We start from the raw sequence: 24,978 nt of genomic DNA, 5'->3' as shown, positions 1-24,978 counted from the left end.
AAGTAGATGTTTAGGGGTCTCTTGGAAGTAAATGAATGCATTTTTTTTATATCAGATAAGTGCATTAACATCACTTGCAAATTCTCTATCCTTTCACCCGCAACGATTATAATCTGCTTTGCTTCTTCTTCGGTTTCACCATTATTAGCTCTGAATGTAATACTTTCTGGGGCTTCTTGTGCTTCTTGTGGTCTGTAGAATACCTGGCATAGGATTTGTTTAGCTGTAAGGACGGGTACCATATAATTATCTTCAAAAGCTGGAAATTCTTACAAGTTCCCCCTCCTCAAAGTTCATTCCCGTAGCACCTTTCCCCCACTGATGCTAGTGACCCCCCTTTGTATGCTAATTACCCCTTTGTTCGAGGCGTTATCACATGTAGGTGTGTTCAGTTAAACACTGAGATTTTCAACATACTACTCTACAAAATGATTTTTTCATATTCTTTTGACAAACTATACTTGACTTTTTTACGGAAAATCATGACACACTTTAATGTGACTTATTCTTAATTTTACCATACTAAAGTAAGACTTGAACATACTATATCGTTTTCTAGTTTTTTATATTATACATCCTTATTTATGTTAGTGTGCTGAGAAAACACAATAAGCAATAGCGTTTTAACAAGCAGTTTAAACTGTCTGTGTCAGTTTTACTTATCTCCATATTAAGTGATTATATAATATGACAGTGATCATTTCTATGTTTATTCATTGCAAATACTTAGTTACTTACCACTTGAACTGTTTAGCTCTTCAAGGTTAACTGACCTAATATATACACTTTTTTTGTAGTATTGTCACCACGTTCTTAAGAATTATATGGACGAGTTGGCAGCTGCCATGGCTGGACTGTCAATCAAAAGTTACCAGTTATCAAGCGATGGTATGGACAACTTAACAGCTGACTTGGCTAGACTTACTATGAGGAGTCAGCAGGTAACAGATGAGTGTGTGAATGAAATAACAGCTGCCTTCAGAGGACTCTCCACTAATGCACAGCAGCTTCCTGTTAGTGCCTGCACTGAGAATCCTCAAATACAGAGACAAGTCACTTTGTCCACGCTCCCTGAGACCCTCAAGCCCACTAATGCCCAGGTGAATAATATTGACTTGTGTTAGTTTTACTTAAACTTACTTACAATAAGTGATCATAATATGACAGTGATATCTTCTATGTTTATGCATTGCAAATACTTAATTATTTTTTGTTAGTTCTTTAAGGTTATATAACCATATGTTTGTCACCAGGTAACAAGTGATCATTTGGAAAAATGTATCCCAGCCTTTGAAAAAACTCAAAGGGAGAGGACAGTGAAGGCCATGAAGCCAAAGCCAAGACGTGGTGGAGTGCTGCGCAGGTATGTTCTCTAACAGCAACACTCTATTAAACATGTCTTTATTGACTACAGCTTAAGTTCATCCTATCATAAGGCTAAAAAAGTATCTTAGTAACAAAAACAAAAGCAAAAAAGCATTAATGTTAACAACGCCTCAAAGGGCGGACTCCTGAGTTCCATGGCACGTGGACTATTTATATCATCCAGGGCTCAACACCAGTAAATACACCTCTCTTTATCCGCTCTCCAAGCCTCCAAGGGCGGACTCCTGAGGTCCGTAATGCCCCCCTAACATGACACTTAGACTATTTACATCATCTAGGGAAGCACACCAGTAAATGTAGCCTCATGTAACTTCATATAGGGATTCTTTAATAGTTGTGTGAAGTAATTAAACAATAAGGGGGTATTAAGATCTTTAAATTATAATTTTCCTCTCAAAGAGACTTCGTTGTACACACACACACACAAACAAAACAACATTAAATAATGACATGATATTATAGTGATAACACATAATGGGTAGAAAGAGATCTCCTGTATGGGTTGATTGCGCGTTGATCTGTTGGTAAATGCTCATCTATCATTTTCAACCAAGCAGCATGAGGTCAAATTTAATAAGTAATAGTTTGTCACGATTTTACGGGGAAAAGTCAGAGCGCAATGTCACATCTTAAAGACAGCTTGAACTGGATAGATGGTTAGTCTTTTTTCAAACATACCATATGTTCTGCATGTTAGTATATTTGGCCAAATCGGGTTAGGCCCCACTGCCCCACTCCCTCAATAGGGAAGTCACGCTTTGGGAAGAGGTGTTTAATTTCACAGATCTGACTTGGTTGCTGTTGTGATGGCTGTAGTAAGAGGGACGGGGGAGGAAAATTCATAGGGGGAAGAAGCAGAAAGATAACTTGTTTGTAAAACGGACAGCACATCAGTTTCAGGAAAGATGACACCGGTTTTAGGCATGACATGCCAAATATCCTGAAGCCCTACAAAAAAAAAAAGTATATTGTGTTGAAAATATCGCAAAAAGTCGTAATATTGTATAATGTAATAGTTGCATGTTGTATTTTGATAAAAATCACTGTATATTCAAAAATATAATGGAGAGAAAAAAATATATATATATCACAGTATGTTGAAAAATATGAAAAAAGTAATGTTGTGTTAAAATAATATGAAAGAAATCAAAAAGTAAAGCATCTAAAAAACATATATTTAAAAAAGTAATGTTAGTCAAGTCAAGTTATCAAAACTGCATTGTTTCATCGAAACAGTGTTAAAATCACAAACTCTCCATTTAGAGTTTGATTCTTGAAGAAAACTCAATTCATTACAAATGAATGAATATTTTACCAAGTTATATAGTTTTCCATACATAAACGTGTATCTTACAGTTCCTTTGTGAGAGAATTACGCACAAATTGCAGTATTTTATCTGTTTTATGTGCACTGTTGGAGGAGCCTGTGACCTATGTTTTTCATTGACATATCTACACTGTAGCTAATGGGCATATGCCATAAAGCCTTGAAACTTGAAACTTAAAATGATCAGAAACTGCATTGTCTCACTGAAAACAGCTCTAAAGAAAACCCAATTCCAATAAAAGTTTTAGGTGACTTAGTGAATGAGAATTAACAGCTGATCGCAAGATCAGGAGGTGACAGGCAGGGGGGAGGGGAGGTCGTGGGAGGGGGTATGAGGGGAGACAGTCTCACACACCCAGACTCCATTTTTCATGAAGAGCCTCAGACGGAGGGTCTGAACCCGGCACAGATACTGCACCCGTTTCTTGACTGGCCCCCTTTAGCGCAATACCGCATCAGTTGCGCCACTTATGTGACATACAAGAATAGTGTGTGACAGACAAAAGAGTATGTGACAGACAAGAATAGTCAATTATAATGTCTACACATAATGTGTAGCAAGAGATGTCCTGTATGGGTTGATTGCGCGTTGATCTGTTGGTAATGCCTCGGGGTTCCGGTGGGCATGTAAACAAAATGCATAATGCTGTACTATACTTTGTGGCCTCACCCCGTTGCATAGTGACGCTTATTGTTTAGGTGTCTTTTAATAAGCAGGTAGTCATATCATTAGCTAGAACTAGCTAGATCTGATCGATATGGGTATAAACGCTAGTAAAGTCTAATCTAGTAAAGTCTAATCTGACGGGAGAGACCCGCTGTTGCTGACCCGTTTATTATTCCCGTGTTATTGTAAATTACTGTACACGTTTGAATAGTTAATTAATCTACTATAATTAGTTGGTTTAATATCGAATCATATCAATTTGTTTCAAAGCTCAAATGACTGGCTTTTATCTAGTTTTGCATAGATTTCTTTTTTTATGACTGACTCCACCCCCTCACTATCTTCAGGGGTGGGGGGCGACAGGGAGGATGTGACGCCTACTGTAAGGGGAGAGGAGGGGGTGGGTTGAGAGGGGTGGGGGCTGAGAGGGGTGGGGGCTACAGGGCGGATGTAACACCTGTATGTGAGGGGGAGGGGGGTGGGCTGAGAAGGGGTGGGGGCTAAGGGGGGTGGGGGCTGAGAGGGGTGGGGGCTACCGGGAGGATGTAACACCTGTACGCGATAACACCTCGAACAAAGGGGGTCATTAGCATATCAAAGGGGGCTCATTAGCATAATTAGGGGGCGGGACTTAGAAGGTGTGACCTGTCACTTTTTTATGCATACTAATGACATTGAAGCGGGATTGGTAACACTACTACCCTGTATCAAGATGTATGCAAAACAAGTGAAATCTGACCTTTTTAGAGAGATTTAGCAAAAAGAAACCACTTCTGGGGTCATTTGGGTGGATTTTCCATATCTCTGGCCCCCCTTGCTCGATTTTGATGGTTGACACCTCTTTCTGACCGTTAGAGCCAATAGAATCGAAGGGGGAGTCCCCCACACACACGTTGTGAAGAGAAAAGGTGGGGGCTGCACGCATATCATTTTGCATCAGAGTGGACCTATCTCTAGCTTTGACATCTGGAAACAGAAAAGCAGTTTTAATGCTTATGGATTATCAGAGATCATTTCAAAGGGACACAGACACATTAGATTAACCTATGGATTAACTTCAGCAGCGTTTTTATCGTTTTAATGGCATTGAAGACCACTTTGGAGAGACTACAGAGCCAAGGTAAAAATGTTAGCATATTTAGCTACCTAGCGTCACCTGTTTTGATGTCCGTTTTAGCTTATAACGTCGCAAATACGTATAATTCAGTGGTAATGTTGGTGTCAATAGATTCTGTGTCATCTCACGATGTGAATCGATGTGTTGGATGTGGTGAAAAGATAAATAATAAGGTTTTGTGAGTGATTTTCGGTGCAGTAAGGTGTTAGCATTTTTCGCTCGTTACTAATTCAGAGGCTCAGTCTTAGCATTGTGGGTCTTCTTTTAAAAAAAAAAAAAAAATTATCAGTTGGATGAGTTTCTTCCCGTTACATGGATATAAAACATTCATAGTTTTATTAAATGAACATGCCCTCAGACACTGTTTCCTGCAAGATGTTGCGGCAGTGCCCCGGTACCGGGGTCTCTCGGGCTTAACAGGTTAAGCAGCCTGACGGCCCAGGGGTAGGGGTTTGAATGTAAAAGGAGAATGTATGTGTGTAAGAGTGAAAATATATGTATGTAAAAGGAGAATGTATGTGTTACGGCCTGTACCGCGAGCGGGCTGGACCCGTCACCGGCCTGTAAAGCATGTCAGATGATCCCTCAGTAAACCGCCAGCATCGCGGGGATCACTTTCTGGCAAAGCACGGCCCACAGGAGGAGCAAGAGGATCAGGACCTCGACGTGGTCGAGATGGGCAAGCCGGGAGACGAGGAAGTGCCATTCCGGTTCTCCCTTCCGTGGGGCCAGATGGCCCCGGTCCCGGAGGAGGAGGACGACGAGGACGCCTCATTGTCCGGTGGTCCGACTCTCAGGTCTGCGCGGCTGGACTTTCCAGCGGTGATGACCCTGGCGGCGGAGCGCGTAGGCCTACCGCTCCCCCCGCCGAGGCCTGTAAGCCGCCTGAGACAGGGGTGTTACGGCCCGGTGCAGCCGGCGCAGCCGGCCTTCGTCTCGCCCCCGTTGCCAGACATCTGGCAATGTGTGGAGGCGACATGGCAGCAGCCATTGAAAACGAAGGCCCCAGTAGCCGCCATTGCGGGCATCATCAGGGTGCAGGGCCGCTCGGACACGGCGTGTCCCGGTGTGCCCCCCCTCGATGAGAGCCTGGCGGCCCATCTGCTTCCGCGGGCGGCTGGTTGGGCGGAGGGTAAAAGACCTCTGCCTCCGCTGCCCCGGGACCGAGACACCTTGGAGTATCTTGATAAGATATTCAGGCTCGGTACACAGATGGCGGCTGCGACCAATAATCTTGGCGTGTTGGGCATCTCCCTGATCACCCCTCAGGCAGACGCGCCCCGCCCTCCCGCAGCAGGGCGGGTGATGTCCTTGGCCACAGTGGCGTCTCGTCATGTCTGGCTAGGACTCACTGCCCTATCCAAGAAGGACCAAGAGGATCTTCTTGGAGCCCCCGTGTCCACGGAGGGGCTCTTTGGGTCACCCAGCGCTTCAGCCGCCTAGAGGAGGAGAGAGTCCAGCTTAGCCGTATGCTACCGCTGGCCCCTCCTCAGGCCCCGCAGCGCGCTCCTCCACGGGTTTCCCTACAGGCGAGGGAGCACAGCGCGGCGGCGAAACGGAGGGAGAGGCGCCGGCACGGGGCTCCCGTGGCTCCCGTGGCCGCGGCGCCCTCCACCTCTACGGCCCATCCCGTGGAACCGGCTGCCCGACGGGCTGCCCGACCTCGGCAGCCTCCTCAGCAGCAGAGAGCGGCCGGATGGGGTGCTCCGTCTTCCCGGAGCTGACTGGCGAGGGGAGGAAGCGTCCCGGCGGGGGGAGAGAATCTCTCCGCCCAGGACGGGAGGGCGAATCCCGCCTCCTCCCTGTTTAATGCACAGGTCGCAACAAAGTATTTTTTGAATAAAAAGAAAGTTGATCTGTATCCAAGTCTAAGTGTCCTTTGTTTCCACAATGCTACACTTACACGTAATGTTGACTGTACAAATTCCCCACTCGCCGCCCCAGCTGTAGCTCCTGTAAAGGAAGTGGCTAGTGGGCATGCGCAGATGAGAGTGATAAACCGCAGGGAGTGCTATCAAAGTGCTATGCGGGTACAGGGACATTATGGCCGGCGTATTACTGTCAGAGAACACACTACGCCTAGACCAAAGACTCCAATTAATGCAGTTTACCGTAGTGGTAAGGGCTGCATTATGGCGGAGCGCGCTAACAGTTCACGAGCGTGCTCCACTAGCATTTTTGTTTTACATGAGTGACGACTCGGGGGGCCTCATCACACAATTTTGTTGGCCAGGGGCAGCCCTGCCTGAAGTTACCTCGCTAACCGCAAATCCTGCTACGTAGTACAGGCCACTATTCAATTTCGATCCTTCTGCTTCCATCCTTTTTAAACTGTGTGCGAGCGGAGGTGCTCACATGCCCCTTTCACACCAACGCGGTTCCAGGGCCGGTTCGGAGCTAGAGCCTGATAAGCACCGGTTTTTCCTGTTCACACCGTAGCGGAGCTGACTCTTTTCCCCGAAGACTGGTTCTTACCAAGCTCCAAAAAAAATTCGGTCAAGAAGCAAGAACCGCATACGTCACGCTTACGTCGGAGGCGGGGGCAGGGGCGGGATCAACCTGAGCAATAACAGTTTATGGCGAGTACGGCAAATAAAAGTTGTAACAAGCAGTAGCGCTGAGCAAAGTGACTAGAACGCAAACACACTTTATAAAGTCAGGCAACACTAACCAGGCTTAGTGTGATTCTGTTTATTTGTACTGTTACAAGCTGGCTCTGCTTGCAACATAAGGACAACAGTTCCACACAGGAGTTGCCCAAAACAAGTATTTATTTACCAACACAGTGGTTACAACCAACAATAAAACAAACACAGGAGCGGTGTCCTGGTGCACCGAGCAGGGCAGCTGAGAGAGAGCGAGAGCCTGTTCTGCAGCCCTCTTAAATACTGGAACCAAGTGCCACAGGTGGGTCTCATCACTGCTGATTACAAGGAAACACACAGGTTACAACAGCACCACCTGGTGGACAACCACAGGGATGTCACAGTACCTTACTTTGACCATCCGTTCGTTGTCATTGTTCATTGTGGAGAGCAGGCAGACGTTTTGTTTTGTATTATAGCAGCTATCGGATTGAAACAATACATGGGCTGCACAGGTTGTCATGACTCATGTCCAACTATCACAAGTAGAATCATAATGAAAAATACGCCGGTAAAATGTGCCTGTAGAAAACGGCTTATGCCACAATAGGATAGCAACAAGTAGTCAAGATAGTCAGTTTAGCTTCGGTTGCTATGCTTACATCACCCATTTTATACCAGAGAAACTTTCATAACGGCATTGTGATGCCAAACGGCGTCAATTCATACTGACACACATTCACTTGAGGGGAATTGGGGATGGGGGATATTTATCAGCTGCTTGTGTGACAGTCAGACAGTGAATACTTTACAGCGGCCGCTGCCGTGAGTTAACGGGAGACTAAACTCCAGTGGAAGAGCAGCACTGCAGCGGTCGGTAAATGCCGCTGAAACACATTAATAAACAATGAACCGCGGTACTCTGGAGAAAAGTATAACTGGGCCGTGTGAACAAAACGGGGGCTGAAAATAAAAAACGGTTCCGAACCAGAAGAGCGCTAGCACGGAGCTAGAACGGGAACCGCGTTGGTGGGAAAGGGGCAACAGTCTTCTAATCCATGCAATCCATTCAACCCCTCTGTCCTCTGCAGATTGTGCGATGGCCTAAAATCTTTTAGTGAAACATTCAATATCACTTCAGTCTCAATATTTTTGCAACTTGCCGTATAGATTGCTAACAGAATAAGCTCATTATGTTAATTGAAAACATTACCCTGTTGTCATCAAATTTCATTCAAAACCTTTAAAACATATTTCCAAGGAGACTGATTGACCTTCATTACAGGTAACCTTTAGTTTGTGTGAAGGATGAAATAAATAGGTATTCAGTAATTCACAGAACCACATTGTTTTTCTTTTTTAGTTATTATTTATTTTAGCCAAAAGTCCACAGTAATATATTTGCATATTTGGTCCCACCTTTGGTCGCCTCAACAGCCCAGTGATTGGCCGGTTGCATTCTCAAGGCTGTTTTTGTTTTAACAAAACAGATAAATCGTTTGGTGCCGCCACATTTAACTGTCACTTCTTTTGGCCACACAGCCTTGGATACTCAGCTCTCTGCAAACTACTGGTAACTGTGTCGTTTGAATTTAATTCTAAATGTATGTGGTGAAATGGGTTTGAGAAATCAAGACAAATTGAAGATGTTTGAAAATGTTTCTTCTGCCACAGTGTTTACTCTTTCAGGTTTATATTTTACATTTGAAGAAAGAATGACCCTCTTCTGCTTGACTTTACTGTGGTATCTTATGATCATTTTTGGAAATGTTGCTCTTATTGTTGCTATTATTATGGATAAAAACCTCCATGAGCCTATGTATATATTTGTGTGTAATCTCTGCATTAGTGCTCTGTATGGAACTGTTGGGTTTTACCCAAAGTTTCTTCTGGATCTTCTGTCATCTCATGTCATTTCCTATGCTGGTTGCATGCTTCAAGGTTATGTGATACACTCCTCATCTTGCTGTGATTTTTCTATCTTAGCTTTGATGGCATATGACAGATATGTGGCAATATGTCGACCGCTAGTTTACCATTCAGTTATGACCAGACAGAGAGTCTCACTCTTTGTTGTTTTATCTTGGTTTTTTCCTCTTTTCCTTATGTTCATGAACTCAGCATCCTTATTAGGAATTCGTTTATGTGGATCACACATAAAAAGGATCTATTGTGTCAACTGGATGATAGTTACTCTTGCTTGCTCGCCTCCTAAAGCAAATTCTGCAATCGCATATTTTAACATTGTATTCTATTTTGCACATTTCGTGTTTATTGTTTGGTCTTACATGTATTTGATAAGAACGTGCGTATCCTCCAGAAAATGGGGGAAGTTTATACAGACATGCTTGCCACATTTAATCTCTCTAATCATTTTTACCACAGCTGTGCTTTTAGATGTAATGTACATGAGATTTGGGAAAGTTGAGTTCTCTCAAAACTTCTATAATTTCATGGCAATACAATTTCTGCTTATTCCTCCATTTGTGAATCCATTTATATATGGTTTCCATCTGACCAAGGTTCGCAACAAAATCTTGAAGTTAATTTGTTTTAAAAAGAGAGATGCAAAGTGTCATGTCATGACTTTTCATATCAGAGGCAAGCAGTCAAACTGAGATATAATACATTGAAAATAAATGAATGCATTGTTTTGATTTAAAAATGAAATGTTTTTGAGTCTACATTTATTTGTGAAATGTGTATGTTACAAATTGTTAGTTGACAAGGTAGATTATTGTTGATGTAGTATAACAGGACTGCTACTGCATGTTGACACAGAAATGACCTTTTATTCCTCTCACATGATGTATGTATCCCCTTTAAATTCTTTGTTTATAACACATTCTTATTATAATTATTATTCAGCAATCACTCTTGCCATGATGACTGGATGGTTCATGTTACAATTGATTTGTAAATGTTATTTTTAAAGATCTGTTGTTAAGGAAAACATTTATCTGTTGAATGATTATTAATGTTACTAACTGATATAATATTTACTGTAATGTGTATGAGCTTTTCCTTCTGTAAAATGTCATATTATCCAATAAACTACATGAAACAAAAGGATCTGCAGTTGTTTTGTTTGTAATGTAAATCATATAAGCTGGGTATTACTTCATCTTAGTAAGCATACTTTTCAAAATAAAAATGAATCTCTAAAGATGAAAGAGCAGGAGATATACTAAAACATCAAATGTAAAATCGAGTTACTTGCATATTAATGTTTTTCATTCCACCTTATATTTTATATGCATCAGTGTTCTTAATCATTTAAATAATTTGACTCTAACAATAATTTTTAAGAATCTTAGGTTCACAGATGAAAAAACTATAACCAATGCTTAGAAAACTTGTTGTGGTAAAAGTCAACCATTAAATGCGTTGTTTAATATCATTTATAAGAAAATCACTTACACAATTTCAAATATACAGTTCATACCTTAATTTAATCCCAGTAAAACAAGTACAGTAACACTGATTACCCAAATATTACATGTCCTATTTATTAGGAGACAATAATTGGAATTAGATTTGAAAAATAAAAATGTTTTCTGTGTTATGCAGGCAACACAGAGGTGTTACAGCAGGGGTGTCAAACACAATTGAATCGCGGGCCACATCAGCATTAAGGTTGCACTCAAAGGGCCGGTTGTCACTTTAATACTATATAAATATACATATATATATATACAATAGTTTTTAAAATTACATTATTGCCTCTGCATTGGATTATTATCGGATTGGGTAATAATTTCATAATTAACTACGTCTGAGAGCAGAAATCTGGGGCAAATAATTGCAAATAATTGCACGTCTCTTCAGTGCGCATGTCACAAAATGATATGCATTGTGGGACATGTAGTTTATGGACATCGTGCTTCTGTAAAGTGGCATGAAACCGTATAATATTTTTTGCATAGCTTTTGCGGGCAAAATAAAATGAAGTCGGGGGCCGGATTTGGCCCACAGGCCTTGAGTTTGACACCCCTGTGTTACAGAATGGAGGTTTAAGGGGGCTAAATCTACAGCACGTATTCACTTTCCATTTATGGAAAATGTGCTTGTTAGCAGTGGTGCAAAGTAACTAAGTACATTTACTCAAGTACTGTACTTAAGTAAAATGTTTAGCTACTTTAACTTTACTTGAGTATTTCTATTTGTTGCTACTTTGTACTTTTACTCCACTACATTTATGTAATACCTTTAGTTACTTTGCAACTTTGGTTTAATAATGTGAAATATAATCAACTCTTAAATCAGATTTTAGTTACACCTGAGTAAATTCACAAGCAACCCTGCTTTATACAACGTTATTAAAACTAGCTGCACCTTTACCAGCTTTGAGAACACTTTAATGATCAATAATTATAATAAAAACATATAATATATATTATTCTGAAATTGATCCGCATAATGACGACTTTTACTTTTGGTACTTTAAATATGTTTGGAAGGCAATACTTTTCTAAGTTTACTTGAGGAACATTTTGACTGCAGGACTTTTACTTGAAACAGAGTATTCCTGCACTCTGGTACTTTTACTTTTACTCAAGTACAAGATCTGAGTAATTTGTTCACCACTGCTTGTTAGCAACATACACAGTTTATGGTTAGCAACGGTATGAGACTGGAGCTGTGTGTCAATATTGCAAACTGATGGGGACAGGGAAAAAGCCCATAAAATGTATTTAGCATTAAAATAATAAACTTTTCCTTCATATTCACCGACAAAAATCAAAAGGATGTTGGGGTACACTGCAGGATCTAGGTCACAGGTGTCAAACTTGAGGCTAGCGCCACCTCATTTGATGCCCGTCATCATTTTCATTATCATAAATTATATTAAAAAGTACGGGGTCCAAATCTACACGTCCCACAATGCATCTCTATGTTACGTGCGTGAAGCGTCCCAAGCTCAGTTTTCAGCTGCGGGATTTGTTTCTTTTTTTTTCATTCTTTTTTTTGGCATTGCTCATTCAGCAAGCAGAAAGACAGGAAAGCTCATTCAGATCGTTGATTGGCTGGTTTGAATTCCCAGCTCATGTGAAGTTGTAGTCAGACTAATTATTAATAACTGTGAGAGGAGGGAACACTTGTTACTGATGGAGGTGCACTGAGCAGGTCAACAAATTATGTTTTCTAAGGAAGTTTAAATGAGACAAAGTACCATCAGGTGGCTCTTTTCTCTCTCTAAGGATGGGGGTAGACAACACAGGGGAAGGAACAACATTATTTAACCATGACTGATACGTTTTCTGTTATAACATTTGTTCAACAACATTTTCTGATGGATAATATCTCTCTCATAACTATGTTTGTTCTTTCAGGTTTTAATGAAACAGAAAACTACCAAGCTTATATCTTTGCTCTCACTTTACTGTGTTACTGTTTTATTGTGCTGGTAAATGTTTCTCTGATTGTGACTGTCATCTTGGACAAAAACCTGCATGAACCAATGTATATTCTACTGTGCACATTTTGCATGAATGGACTTTATGGGACAACAGGTTTCTACCCCAAGTTTCTCTGGGATCTGCTTTCTCCTGTTCATGTTATCTCTTATTCTGGATGCCTTATTCAGGCTCTGGTCATGTACTCATTTGCCTGCAGTGATTTGTCCATTCTTGCAGTCATGGCATACGACAGATATGTGGCTATATGTCGACCCCTGCAGTACAACTCTATAATGTCAAAGCAAAGAGTCTTTCTGTTAGTCTGCTTTTCCTGCTTATCACCTTTCTGCATTATCGGCATAAATATTATTCTAACGTCTAGATTAAAGTTATGCAGCACACATATTGCCAGACTGTTCTGTGTGAATTGGATTATTGTTAAACTTTCCCAGCTGACACTTTGGTTAACAACATAGTTGCATACATTACAATACTCATTTACGTATTTCATGGTTTATTTATCCTCTGGTCTTACATGTATCTCATCAAAACATGTGTGCATTCTAAAGAAAACAGAGCTAAGTTCATGCAGACATGTGTGCCACATTTAATCTCCTTAATCACTTTTCTTGTGGCTATCCTTTTAGACATTATGAATATACGATATGGTTCCAAGGATTTACCTCGAACCTTTCAAAACGTTATTGCAATAGAATTTCTTCTCATACCTCCAATCGTAAATCCTCTCATTTATGGTTTTAAATTGACTAAAATTAGAAAAAGAGTTATTGGTGCTATTACTTTTAAAGTTAAATGACGTTTGTCTTGCAAGGCTGAGAAAATAACAAGTCCTATAATAATGAACCTATATATTTTTCTTTTTGTAGACTATATTTGAATCGTAGGTTTTGCATGCAATGTATTTTTTGCAAATGTAGATGATCTGCTTTTACCTTAACATTGCAGTACATGTACAGTTTATTGTATTTGTATGTACATCTTAACCCTTGTGTGGTGTTCATATTTGTGTTACTCAGCCAGTGTTCGTGGGTCTGGTGGACCCGCTGCCTTTTTGGGCTTCAATTCAACACAACCAAACTATTTCATGTTAAAATACTCAACAGATGTTTACTTCATCCCAATTACAAGCAATATAAACAGCATATATGGTTAATATTTGCCCTTTTACATTTGTCCCAATTATGTAATGTAAATGTGTAGGGGTGGGGGGGGGGGGGGTAGGGTACAGTGGGTGGTCATTGAAAATGTGTTCTGATATATGTTCTTCACAGAAAATGAGCCAAGGCCATTGAGTGTGGGTTTGAAAAAATAATTTATCATTTCATTTTTCTTTAGCTAAATAATGAAAACGGGTCCCACAGACCCGAACACCATACAAGGGTTAAATACTCTATGTATACCAAACAATTTGCTTAATGTATATTTACACTTATTAATTGTGCATGCTTCCTTGTCTGTTTGCCTCATTGCAGTAAGGAATAAAATGAATGTTTACATTAAACTAAAATTGTCTCTTTTTTTTCTCCTCATTTTCAGTAACTTGATTTGAGACTATACATGCACGGATGAAAACATAATTCCAAACAGAATTCTGGTTGTATTTTATTTTGAATTAAATTATTTTTATCTCGTTTTTGAAATGTAAAAATGCACAATTGCTTTATAAACTATAAACTTTGCATAGTGTTTGTTTTTAGTTTTAGCCGCTGGTCATCGTACAGTTTAGTTGTGTGCATATCTCAAATGAACTGTTTTCATGCACTGCACTTTTCACCTATATAATGTAATTCATGACAAATGGTCCCTTGTTACACTGTCCTTAAGACAAAAGTTGTTGAAGTAATGTGGTTTGGTTAAAAAACGTTAGCTCAAATCTTTCACAACGTTTTGTTAGTACAGTTTCTTCTCATACATTATAACCTTAAATCTCTCTTTAATGGTTGGAGTTTGAGATGTATGGATGTTAATACTTGTGTTTCTAAATGCACTGCTTGACCAGCTTGTGGCTGTGTTTTACTGGATGTTTTGCACATTTGGAAAATGTTAGCTTGGTACTGTATGCCTTGAAAAATTAGCTGAAAACTTCAAATCCCGAAATATCCACATTTCGCTGAGTCTAGTCAGTTGTACAATGATTTATATTGTTGAAACACTTTGGTCTTTTAAATAAGAGAATCCACTCTGTGGCCATTCGACTGTTTTCTTGTATTGAGGTATAAAATAAATTGAAAAAAACAGAAACGTCATTATCCTACTTAAGTAAATAAGTATCATTGTGATGCTAACATAACAAATAAAGAGAAATAGGTTACCTTGGGGATGTTAAATAGTTAGATATTATGTTGTAAATAAATATGTTTTATTGTTACATGTCATTTTGTCTTGTCTCAACCGTGTTAGCTGTTAAGCCAGGCTGTAACATCTGGGCGCTTGTTTTCCGGATCAACTCCGGTTCATCCAACAAATTAAAATCCACAAAGCTTGCTGCACTAAAACACTAATATAAATAAATGCAAACCACGTCAAATAAATCCGGACGAGACCCCACATGCCTGGCGCAAAGGCTGCAGCAAAGATGGGAGACAAGACAAGTTTACGTGTAACAAGAACATATTTATTTACAACAAGTAACAATTGAACGTGAACGTCAGTTATCAGTTATATTTACATGTAAGGGTGTGAAAATATGCATCAAACTAAGTAGCAGCTGTGTCCAAAAGAAAAGTGAGCTCCAGTGTGGGATGGTGTTGGGCTTTTTATCCAAGCCGCTCAGCTGTGGATCATCAGACCTGGCTGAATTGGAGGTCACACAAAGAGCCAAAAACCTGAAAGAGACCCATAGTGGCATGGAGGGTGTCCTACCAAAGTGAACTAGTAAATATGCAAGGGCTGATGAGGGAAAGAAGCAGGTTCTGACTCAACATGAGAGCAAATTAATTATTAATAATACATTTTATTTATCAAGCGCTTTATCAAGTGCTCAATGACGCTTTACAGGAGGTAAAAAAAAACAAGATAAGATAAAAAAGTCTAATTAAAATAGAGCAATAAAACCACATTTGTCACAAGGACATGTCATCAATCACACATTAAAAGCTAGTCTAAAAAGGGGGGTTTGGTCAGTGTTTTGAAGGTGGGAAGGTCAGTACAGCCTCTGATTTGTTGTGGGAGTGAGTTCCAGAGGGTGGGAGCAGCAATGGAGAATGCTCTGTCACTCCAGGTGGAGGTTGGCTTCTGATGAGCAAAAGCTGCGGGGAGGGGGCCTGGTTGTTGAGGGGCTTTGTGGGTTAGGAGGAGGATTTTGAAATGTATTTGTTGTCGGACGGGGAGCCAGTGCAGGATCTGGGGCTTCATTTATAAATGGTGCGTACGCTCAAAAGATGGCGTACGCCAGTTTCTACGCAATGTTTGCGATTTATAAAAAACAAACTTGACGGGAAAATATGCGGTCCTCCAAGCAAACTCTGACCCATCCGTACGCGGTACGCACAAAAACGGGAGACGAGAAACTGCGACACCGTTGGCAGAAGGAAGAATGGAGAGAAATATGTGGAAATAATATCATAAATAAAATGTTACCTCTCATGTATCATATATGAAGAATTCATTTTCAAAAATTGATTAAAGCCAATTTTAAAATGATTAAAGGACACCTATCATGCTATATTTAAATGATATATTGTAGGGCCATACCTATATAAGGTATATTTATACGTTTCTGTTTTCAAAATACCAAACAGATCATGCATTTTAGCCATGCCTCATTTCGCTCTATGTGCTGTTTGCTGTCTACGGGGCTGATTCTGTGAGTTGCAGCTGACCACGCCCCCCTGCAGGAGAGGGGAGCCGTGCTCTGATCAAGTCAAGAGGGGGAGAAAAAAAGATCGCCGTCCTCCGTGTTTTATTATATTATTATAGGCCTATAGAGTCGTTATTCATTTGTATTAAAGCTCAATAAATAACGAAGAAGACCTTTGACCGGCACTTTTCTAATTTTGTCCGGAAGATTTAAACTTTAACGGACATCTTGACCGGCGAAAGAAACTGAAACTGAAACTCTGCCGCACGGTCCGCTCGTTCCTTGGAAGAGGCGGAGAGGTGGGTGTTTGTCATCTGCTGGTGGACTAACCGGAGAGAATTACAGTGCTTGCCTCGACGGGGAGGGATTGCATTGAATTAAAGCAGCGGGAGCAAACGCTTGCCTCGGGGAGGGAGAAAAAAAGCCACAGCGGAGAATAAACAGAAGGGTTTTATGTACGACAGCGTCTCCAGCGCTTTCGAGCGGCAATGGCCGGCCGTGGCCCAACCCCACATTCCCCTGATAGGTGGAGAGTTGGCCCAATAGCCGTAGCGCCACTTTACTGACGTCAGTAAAGTGTTCAAATCTGGATCAGTTTTTATCAGATCCGTTGCAGCCCCTTTTTTAGAGATTTGGGTATGGAGGAAAATAGAGAGGGTTGTGTTTTCTGACACTTGGTGAGTTCCCTGGAACACCGGGGACACATATTCATGTATAAAAGACGTACAAAAGTGCATTTTGCATGATAGGTCCCCTTTAAACAAACGCCTGTTTGAGACTCCTCAGTGCACACAAAAACATAACTTGGAGAAATAAATAAACACGGAAATGTTGTTGATCACCCCTCGATTATGTTCTCTTGTTAAGAAATCAACAAGTCCTCCAAATCATATAACCAAATAGGTAGATTGTTCAAGCCCTTATTACGACCAAATAGGTCGTTTGTTCAAGCGCTTAATACGACCTATAATCACGTTTTAAAGTTTTCGACCTCTAGTGCTCCCGTTGATTGCAAACGTTAAAAGAGGGTCGTTTATTTAGTTGGAATGCTGACACAGCATTCCAACTATCTGTTATGCTACGCACAAAATTCTTTATTATTCCGCCGGGTTATTTTGCGCCTCTTCTTCCCCCACATTGAACATTGCAGAAACTCCTTTCAAACATCAAAACGTTCAGCTCGGTTGGGAATCGATGGCTATTACTTTTATCATTCATAACTTTCATAATTCCAGAGATACATCCCATAATTCATCACATTTTTAACATGGAAGTCAATGGAGAAACTCTTCAGACTTCAACAATCTTCATGCAACTTCAACTGCTAACTGCTCCTTCTTCAACTGCTAACTGCTCCTTCTTCAACTGCTAACTGCTCCATTCCAACTTTAAAATGTTACACATCTCTCTGACATTATTCGTGTAACACAACTTTTAAATCTGATTCTTACTTTTAGAGATATTAAACATTGTTCAGACCTTGGTAAAGAGAACTTCTTCAGATTTTAGAGTGCTTGATGTCACAGCTAGAGTGGAGTACAGATTTAATTCCCAAACCCTACATTCCTGAGACATAATTTTTTTATGACAAACAACAAAATGCCTCGAGGGCATGAAGTGACAAAAACTTTCAACATGTCTCCATTAAACCCCATTGTAAGTTCAGCCTCACCTTTCTGTCTGTTAACTGTCTGTTATCAGCCTGCAGCCAGGGAGGAGAAATCAGCAGAGCTGCCTGTGTGTGAGGAAGTCCGTGGATTGGTCAATTTGGACCAATCAGCGGGGGCTTAACGTAACGGCTCCGCGGACGTAACGTCATCACATCATCATGCCGTACCCGGAAGAATCAAATGGACAATGACGTATCTCCAACGAGGCGTTTTGGGGAGGTCTTTTCTGTGTTAGAGTTTTACTCGCTACAGGGTGTACTTTGAGGGTTTTGACTCTGCACACCGTTTACATGCAAAAAAACCTTCATAACACACAAGGGGACGGGTAATAACCGGAAAAGCATGACACCTCTCCTTTAAATATGCATTGCCTGGCCATCTTTTTGTCAGTGTTTTGCTTGTTTTTTTTTGCACACCTCCAAACTCCCTTTATTCACACTTAGCCAAGTCATGATCAGTTGTACAATTATTTCTACTGTTAAGCATGCTTGTGCACATCAAATATTTGATCAAAGATAATTTGCTCTTTTAATTGAAAGAATCACCTCTGTGGCCACTTGACTGTTTGTGTTCTTGTATTTTGGTATAAAAAAACTGAATAAAATACAAATTGTGTTAATTTAAAATCCCCCAAAAATATTATTTTTTACAGCAGGTACCAGTATATTACCCTTTAGAAGCACAGTTACCTATTGAACTAACAAAGGAAATGATTGCCAAGGTGGCTACCGTGATCTATGTTGATGGCTTTGTCTGATGTATTACAGCATATAAAAAGTACTCATCTAGAAAGGCAGGGAAACTAGGTGAGGGAATCAGTTCATTGAAAGAAGGCAGGTTTTGAAACAACAGGAGTGTTAATGACCAATTGGCAAAACCAGAAGAAAGAAACTCAAAGTGGGTGGAATTTGCAATCTGAAATCCCCTTCTTTTGGTGTCTCACCCTGTTGGGTTGTAAAAATAATTGATGAGAAATGGGTCCAGGATGTATCGTTGCTCTTTTGGACCTTAACCCCTCTTAGTCCACCAGGTACTGCAGTCTGCTTCCCCGTGGCCAGGATATGATGAGGCGACTGACCGTGCAAGCATGTGCCCTGGGGCCGGCGGGAGAGTGGGGGTCTTGAGGAGGACAGTAGCTGACTCTCTTTAATGGGCTTGATGAGAAATGGAAGGTTGGGTAAAGCCTTATATAAGGCGTCAAACGAAGAAGGACAGCATCAGGATTGATGTCTCATTTAAAGAAGAGATGGACCCACAAAACAGGGGTCCAACCTTTAGTCTGAACTGTAGGGACAATTCCTTGTAAACAAACACACAAAGTGTGTAGGCCTTCATCCAAGTGCCTCAAGATTGACCAACAAATGCCTGGCCTCACGTTCCTGCTCAGGGAAGAGCTGTGGCTGGAAGAATTGGAAAGGTGAGAGACCAGAGGCAGAACTGGAAACGATATAGTGGTAATAATTGTTCTACAAGAGTTGGATAGACAGGAAGGAAGGGTTGCTGGTGGCATACGAGCATTGGGCCATAGCTTGCTATGCAGGAGGTATAGCAGTGTTGTACCATCTCTTGGTTTATATGCTCTGCTTGACCATTGGATTGTGTGTGGAACCAAGATGACATGCTTATAGTGGCCCCCAGCAAACTGTAAAACTTGGACCAAAGGTCAAAGGTGAATTGTGGACGACATCAGATCACGCACTAGGAAGACCATGCTGCCTAAACACATGTTGCAACATTACTTCAGCAGTGTTTTTGATAGTGGGTATTTTGATTGTGGGATGTTTAGACCAGGCCAGGGGCTACAAGTAGCTGGCAAGAGTGGCCCAGCTTACAATTAGAAATTGCAACCCGTATTTGAAAAGGTGTACCCAAACGAAAAATGTGCATTTCCTCTCCGTAAAACAATACTGAATAAAATCATTTACATATTTTAAATAGACACCATAATAATCGATGCTGTAAAAGTGGCTATTTTCAGCCAGTGGGCTAACATCAGCTTATGTTCAGTGATCTAAAGTGATCAATATTTACCTTCTTTCTCTTTCGTAATTCTTGTGGTAATTGTTCATGGTGTTAGCAACCAAATTTAGAAAGTTGTTTGGGAATATCAAAACAAACAGAACTCGTTTTGTTAAAAATAAATAAATATTCATGTCGTTTTCTGTCTTTTTTGGATGCCAAAAAAAAAAAATGTTTCTCCATTTGAATAATTCCCTTAGGTTCTTTGTATTTTCTGCATCATCATGGTTGTACAGTATAAACTCTTTCAGATCGTTGATTGGCTGATTTGAATTCCCATTTCATTTGCTGCTGTAGTCGGGCAACATGTTAATAACTGTGAGATAAGGGATCAGACACTTTGTCAAAGATGGGGGTACACAACACAAGGAAAGAAACAACATTTACTAACAATGATGGATAATGTCTCTCTCCTAACATTGTTTGTTCTTTCAGGTTTTAACGAGACAAGGAATCATCAAGCTCATATCTTTGCTCTCACATTACTGTGTTACAGTTTCATTGTGCTGGTCAATGTTGCCTTTATAGTGACTGTGATCTTGGACAAAAACCTGCATGAACCAATGTATATTCTACTGTGCACATTTTGCATGAATGGACTTTATGGGACAGCAGGTTTCTACCCAAAGTTTCTCTGGGATCTGCTTTCTCCTGTTCATGGTATCTCTTATTCTGGATGCCTTATTCAGGCTCTGGTCATGTACTCATTTGCCTGCAGTGATCTGTCCATTATTGCAGTCAAGGCATACAACAGATATGTGGCTATATGTCGACCCCTGCAGTACAACTCTATAATGTCAAAGCAAAGAGTTGTACTGTTAGTCTGCTTTTCCTGGTTAACACCTTTCTGCATCAAATCAAATCAAATCAAGATTTATTTATAAAGCACATTTAAAAGCGATTTTTGGTCGAGCCAAAGTGCTGTACATGTAATAAAAACACATTAAATCACAATAAAAGACAATAAATTACAACAGATATATATAAAAAAATTAAAAAAAACACAAGGAAAAGTCAGGAGTCGTGCTCCGCTCTAACTAGAAGGCCAGAGAGAAGAAGTGTGTTTTTATTGTAGATTTAAAAACCCCTAGGGTCTGGGCCGACCTCACATGGAGGGGCAGAGTGTTCCACAGCCTAGACCTTAAAGCTCTGGCTGGGGTGTAGCGCTGGAGGAGTTCGGCTATATAGGCCGGAGCCAGCCCATTTAGTGCTTTGAAAACAAATAAAAGGATTTTAAAATCAATTCTGAACCGAACTGGAAGCCATTGTAGTGAGGCCAGAATTGGGGTGATGTGGTCACGCTTTTTGTGGCCAGTCAGCAAACGTGCAGCTGCGTTTTGGACTAGCTGCAGGCGTTTAATTGAGGCCTGGTCCATACCCACATACAGAGCGTTGCAATAGTCCAGTCTTGAGGTTACAAAGGCGTTAATAACCCTTTCTAAGTCACTAAAAGATAAATACGACTTGGTTTTGGCCAATAGTCTTATTTTAAAAATCAGGATTTGACTACGGGGGTGACCTGCTTGTCGAATTTAAAAGTGCTAGTGAAGGTCACTCCAAGGTTCATGACCGAGGGGAGGATGTTTTTTTTTAGAGAGCCCAGAATATCAACCGGAGAGGCTGGAGGTTGGGGTCCAAAAAAGATGACCTCAGTCTTGCTCTCGTTGAGGTTGAGAACGTTTTTGCTCAGCCAGGATTTTATCTCTGTTAAGCAGTCCATCAACTGCTGTAGTGAGTGTTTGACATTTGCTTTGAGAGGCAGATATATCTGTACATCGTCGGCGTAGCAGTGGAAGGGAATATTATGTTTAGTGAGAATTGAACCTAGGGGCAGTATGTACAGTAGAAAAAGGATGGGGCCCAGAATCGAGCCTTGGGGAACCCCACAGGTAAGAGGGGCTTTGGCAGAGGAGAAGGCACCTAGCTGTACCGAGAAGCTACGGTCTGTCAGGTAGGACCTGAACCATGCAAGGGCAGAGCCTGTGATGCCAGCTGACTGTTCAAGCCGTGACAACAGGATGCTATGGTCCACAGTGTCAAAGGCAGCTGTCAGGTCTAACAGCACCAAGACAGCTGGGCTACCTGAGTTGGCGGCTAGGAGCAGATCATTAAAAACTCTTATAAGGGCTGTTTCAGTACTGTGCATGGGTTTGAAGCCAAACTTTTCATGGATTCCATGCATGGTTAAAAAAGACTGCAGCTGGGCGTAGACTACTCGCTCCAGGGCTTTAGATAAAAAAGGTAGCTGGGAGATGGGCCTAAAATTTGCGAGAATGGAGGGGTCGAGATTTTTCTTTTTAAGTAGTGGCTTAACCACGGCATGTTTGAAGGCAGCTGGGACACATCCTGAGCTAAGAGAGGTGTTTAAAAGTAATAAAATACTTGCTCCAACTGAATCAAAAACATCTCTGAGAAGGCGAGAGGGAATGCTGTCTGAGGTGCAGTTTGTCGGCCGCAGATGCTTGACTACATCCGAGAGAGAAGAGAGGGATACAGGCTCAAAGTGGTCGAGGACAGCAGGGCACAGAAAAGGAGCAGGATCTGGGGTAGCACAAGTGTGGGCTAGCCTAAGAGCAGATACTTTTTCAATAAAAAATGTAAGAAACTTATCACAGAGAGTAGTCGATGGGACAATAGAAGAAACATCACAGGGATTAATGATAGAGTTGAGGACATTAAAAAGAACCTGAGGTTTATGGCTGTTTTTGGAGATTAACAGAGAAATGTGCTCTGTTTTGGCTGCTTTGACTGCCGTCTGGTAGTCAGAAAGGCAAGCACGAAGGATTTCTAGGGAGACATGGAGTTTATCCTTTTTCCATTTTCTCTCTGCACGCCTGCAAGCGCGTCTGAGAGCACGAGTACAGTCATTGAGCCACGGCTCTGATAGAACTTTGGTGCGTCTAAGCGTAAAAGGAGCAACAGAATCCAGTATTAGTGTGCATGTCGAGTCAAACATGGAGATAAGCTCATCAGCATTAAAAGCACAGTTCACATCTAATTTACAGATCGGAGAAGCATTAAAAACATCAGAGAACTGTGAGGCAGTCAAGGGGTTAATCGAACGCAGACGACGTGCAGGGGCACGTGATTCGACTCCTGCGGAAGGGATGGAGGTTGTAAACAGAACCGGTAAATGGTCTGAGATACGCGTTGCTGCACATATTTCATCCACAGATACAGACAGTCCAAACGATATTACTAAGTCCAAAGTGTGTCCTTTTTCGTGTGTTGGGCCAGCCACGGACTGAACGAGACCAAAAGAATCAAGGAGATTTAAAAAGTCCCTAACCAGAGGTTTGGACTCGCAACACACATGGACATTGAAGTCTCCGGAGATCAAAACACGATCATATTTCACCATGATCCCGGACAGAAAGTCAGAAAAGTCATTTATGAAATCCTTATTGCACTTTGGCGGACGATACACGACTGCGCAGAGTATAGGCGAGGCCGGGTTCAGTTCAAAAAGCTGCAACTCAAAGCTAGCATAGCTAGTTACAGGGTGAAGCAATCGGCATTGGAGGCTAGCTCTAAACACTGATGCTATGCCCCCACCATGGCCGGTGGCTCCGGGGGAGCTGAAGAATGTACAGTCAGGAGGAAGAAGTTCAGAGAACGGTGTATACTCGCCAGCGTGGACCCAGGTCTCCGTCAGGAACATAAAATCCAGTTCACGAGAGGTGAAGAAGTTGTTTAGCAGGAACGTTTTGTTTGCTATCGACCTAGCATTTAGCAAAGCCATGCAAAGTTTTCGCTCCGGGCTTGCCGAAGGTGTAGTGCATCTCAGCTGACGAAGATGTGCGTGTTGAACGCCGCGCGGGCCGGGAGCAGTCAGTCGGGCAGGAGGAGCTGTCAGCGGGCCCAGCAGAGGCCGCAGCTCCGGAAAAACAGGGCGAATCCATCGATCCCTCACATGGCGTGCAGCGGGAGGGCCATGACATCCGAGGCGTGGATAAGTTCCAGAAGAAGCCGTCAGGTATGCTTTTTGATGGACCAGTGCACCACCACGCTTTCCCAGTCGTCTAAAGCGCTTTCGGCGAGGCAGGATGCAGGGCAACCGGTGCAGGTAGGTGGGTATATCCAACAGTAGAGGGGGGGGGGGGACGATTTATGGTTGCCAGATGTAGGTTTGGGCAGCAATATAAACTCCAGTGAGGGTCTGAGGATAGGGGGGATGCAGGATAGAGCATAATGGCTATAAATATTGTTCTAACGTCTAGATTAAAGTTATGCAGCCCACATATTGCCAGACTATTCTGTGTGAATTGGATTATTGTTAAACTTGCGTGTTTCCCAGCTGACACTTTGGTTAACAACATAGTTGCATACATTACAATACTCATTTACGTATTTCATGGTTTATTTATCGTCTGGTCTTACATGTATCTCATCAAAACATGTGTGCATTCTAAAGAAAACAGAGCTAAATTCATGCAGACATGTGTGCCACATTTAATCTCCTTAATCACTTTTGCTGTGGCTACCCTTTTTGATGTTTTGAATATGCGAATCAAAGATGCAAAAGGTTTGCCTCAAATGCTTCAAAACTTTATTGCAATATAATTCCTCATCATACCCCCATGTTATGAATCCTCCCCCCAAAATTCGTAACAGAATTCTGGGTTTTATTACTTTTAAAATGAAATCAACGTTGTCTTAGATAATAAGCATAGGCTTATAATATGCAGTCATATGGTTTTTTTGTAAATAAATTTGTGAAATATAAACTTTGCGTGTGGCATACTGTTGCTTAAATACATGATCTGCTCCAAGCTAATGGTACATCTACAGTTGTTTTTATGTATGCCTATTTCAGATGATCCTTGTTAACAAAATGGTTTGCACTACATGTCAATTTAAAACATTAAACTTTCATTTCCATATTTAGAACTTTCATGAGTTTGCATTTGAGACTGTACATTAACAAAGGACATAATATAGAGTTGCCATAAAAAATGACTTAATATAATATATTCATCAATTAGGAC

The 24,978-nt window shown here is 41.3% G+C and overlaps 2 protein-coding genes and 1 pseudogene across 2 annotated transcripts; all 3 read left to right on the top strand.

The window, feature by feature from the left end:
• Window positions 1-8,698: 8,698 nt before the first annotated feature.
• On the top strand, window positions 8,699-9,700 carry LOC117485880 (olfactory receptor 6N1-like). The gene has a single exon (XM_034134582.1). It carries the CDS (start codon window positions 8,699-8,701, stop codon window positions 9,698-9,700), a length of 1,002 nt encoding a protein of 333 aa, XP_033990473.1.
• Window positions 9,701-12,375: 2,675 nt separating this feature from the next.
• LOC117485878 lies at window positions 12,376-13,298 on the top strand (annotated as a pseudogene).
• Window positions 13,299-20,382: 7,084 nt separating this feature from the next.
• Window positions 20,383-24,553, top strand: LOC117485860 (olfactory receptor 11H6-like). Its single transcript, XM_034134566.1, has 2 exons — window positions 20,383-20,841; window positions 24,182-24,553. Exons 1-2 carry the CDS (start codon window positions 20,383-20,385, stop codon window positions 24,551-24,553), a joined length of 831 nt encoding a protein of 276 aa, XP_033990457.1.
• Window positions 24,554-24,978: the final 425 nt, after the last annotated feature.

This window comes from Trematomus bernacchii, unplaced genomic scaffold (genome assembly GCF_902827165.1).
Source record: "Trematomus bernacchii unplaced genomic scaffold, fTreBer1.1, whole genome shotgun sequence".
Classification (NCBI taxonomy): Eukaryota; Metazoa; Chordata; class Actinopteri; order Perciformes; family Nototheniidae; genus Trematomus; species Trematomus bernacchii.
Note: the sequence above shows the minus strand (reverse complement) of the source record. Positions and strands in the feature narration are given on the sequence as shown.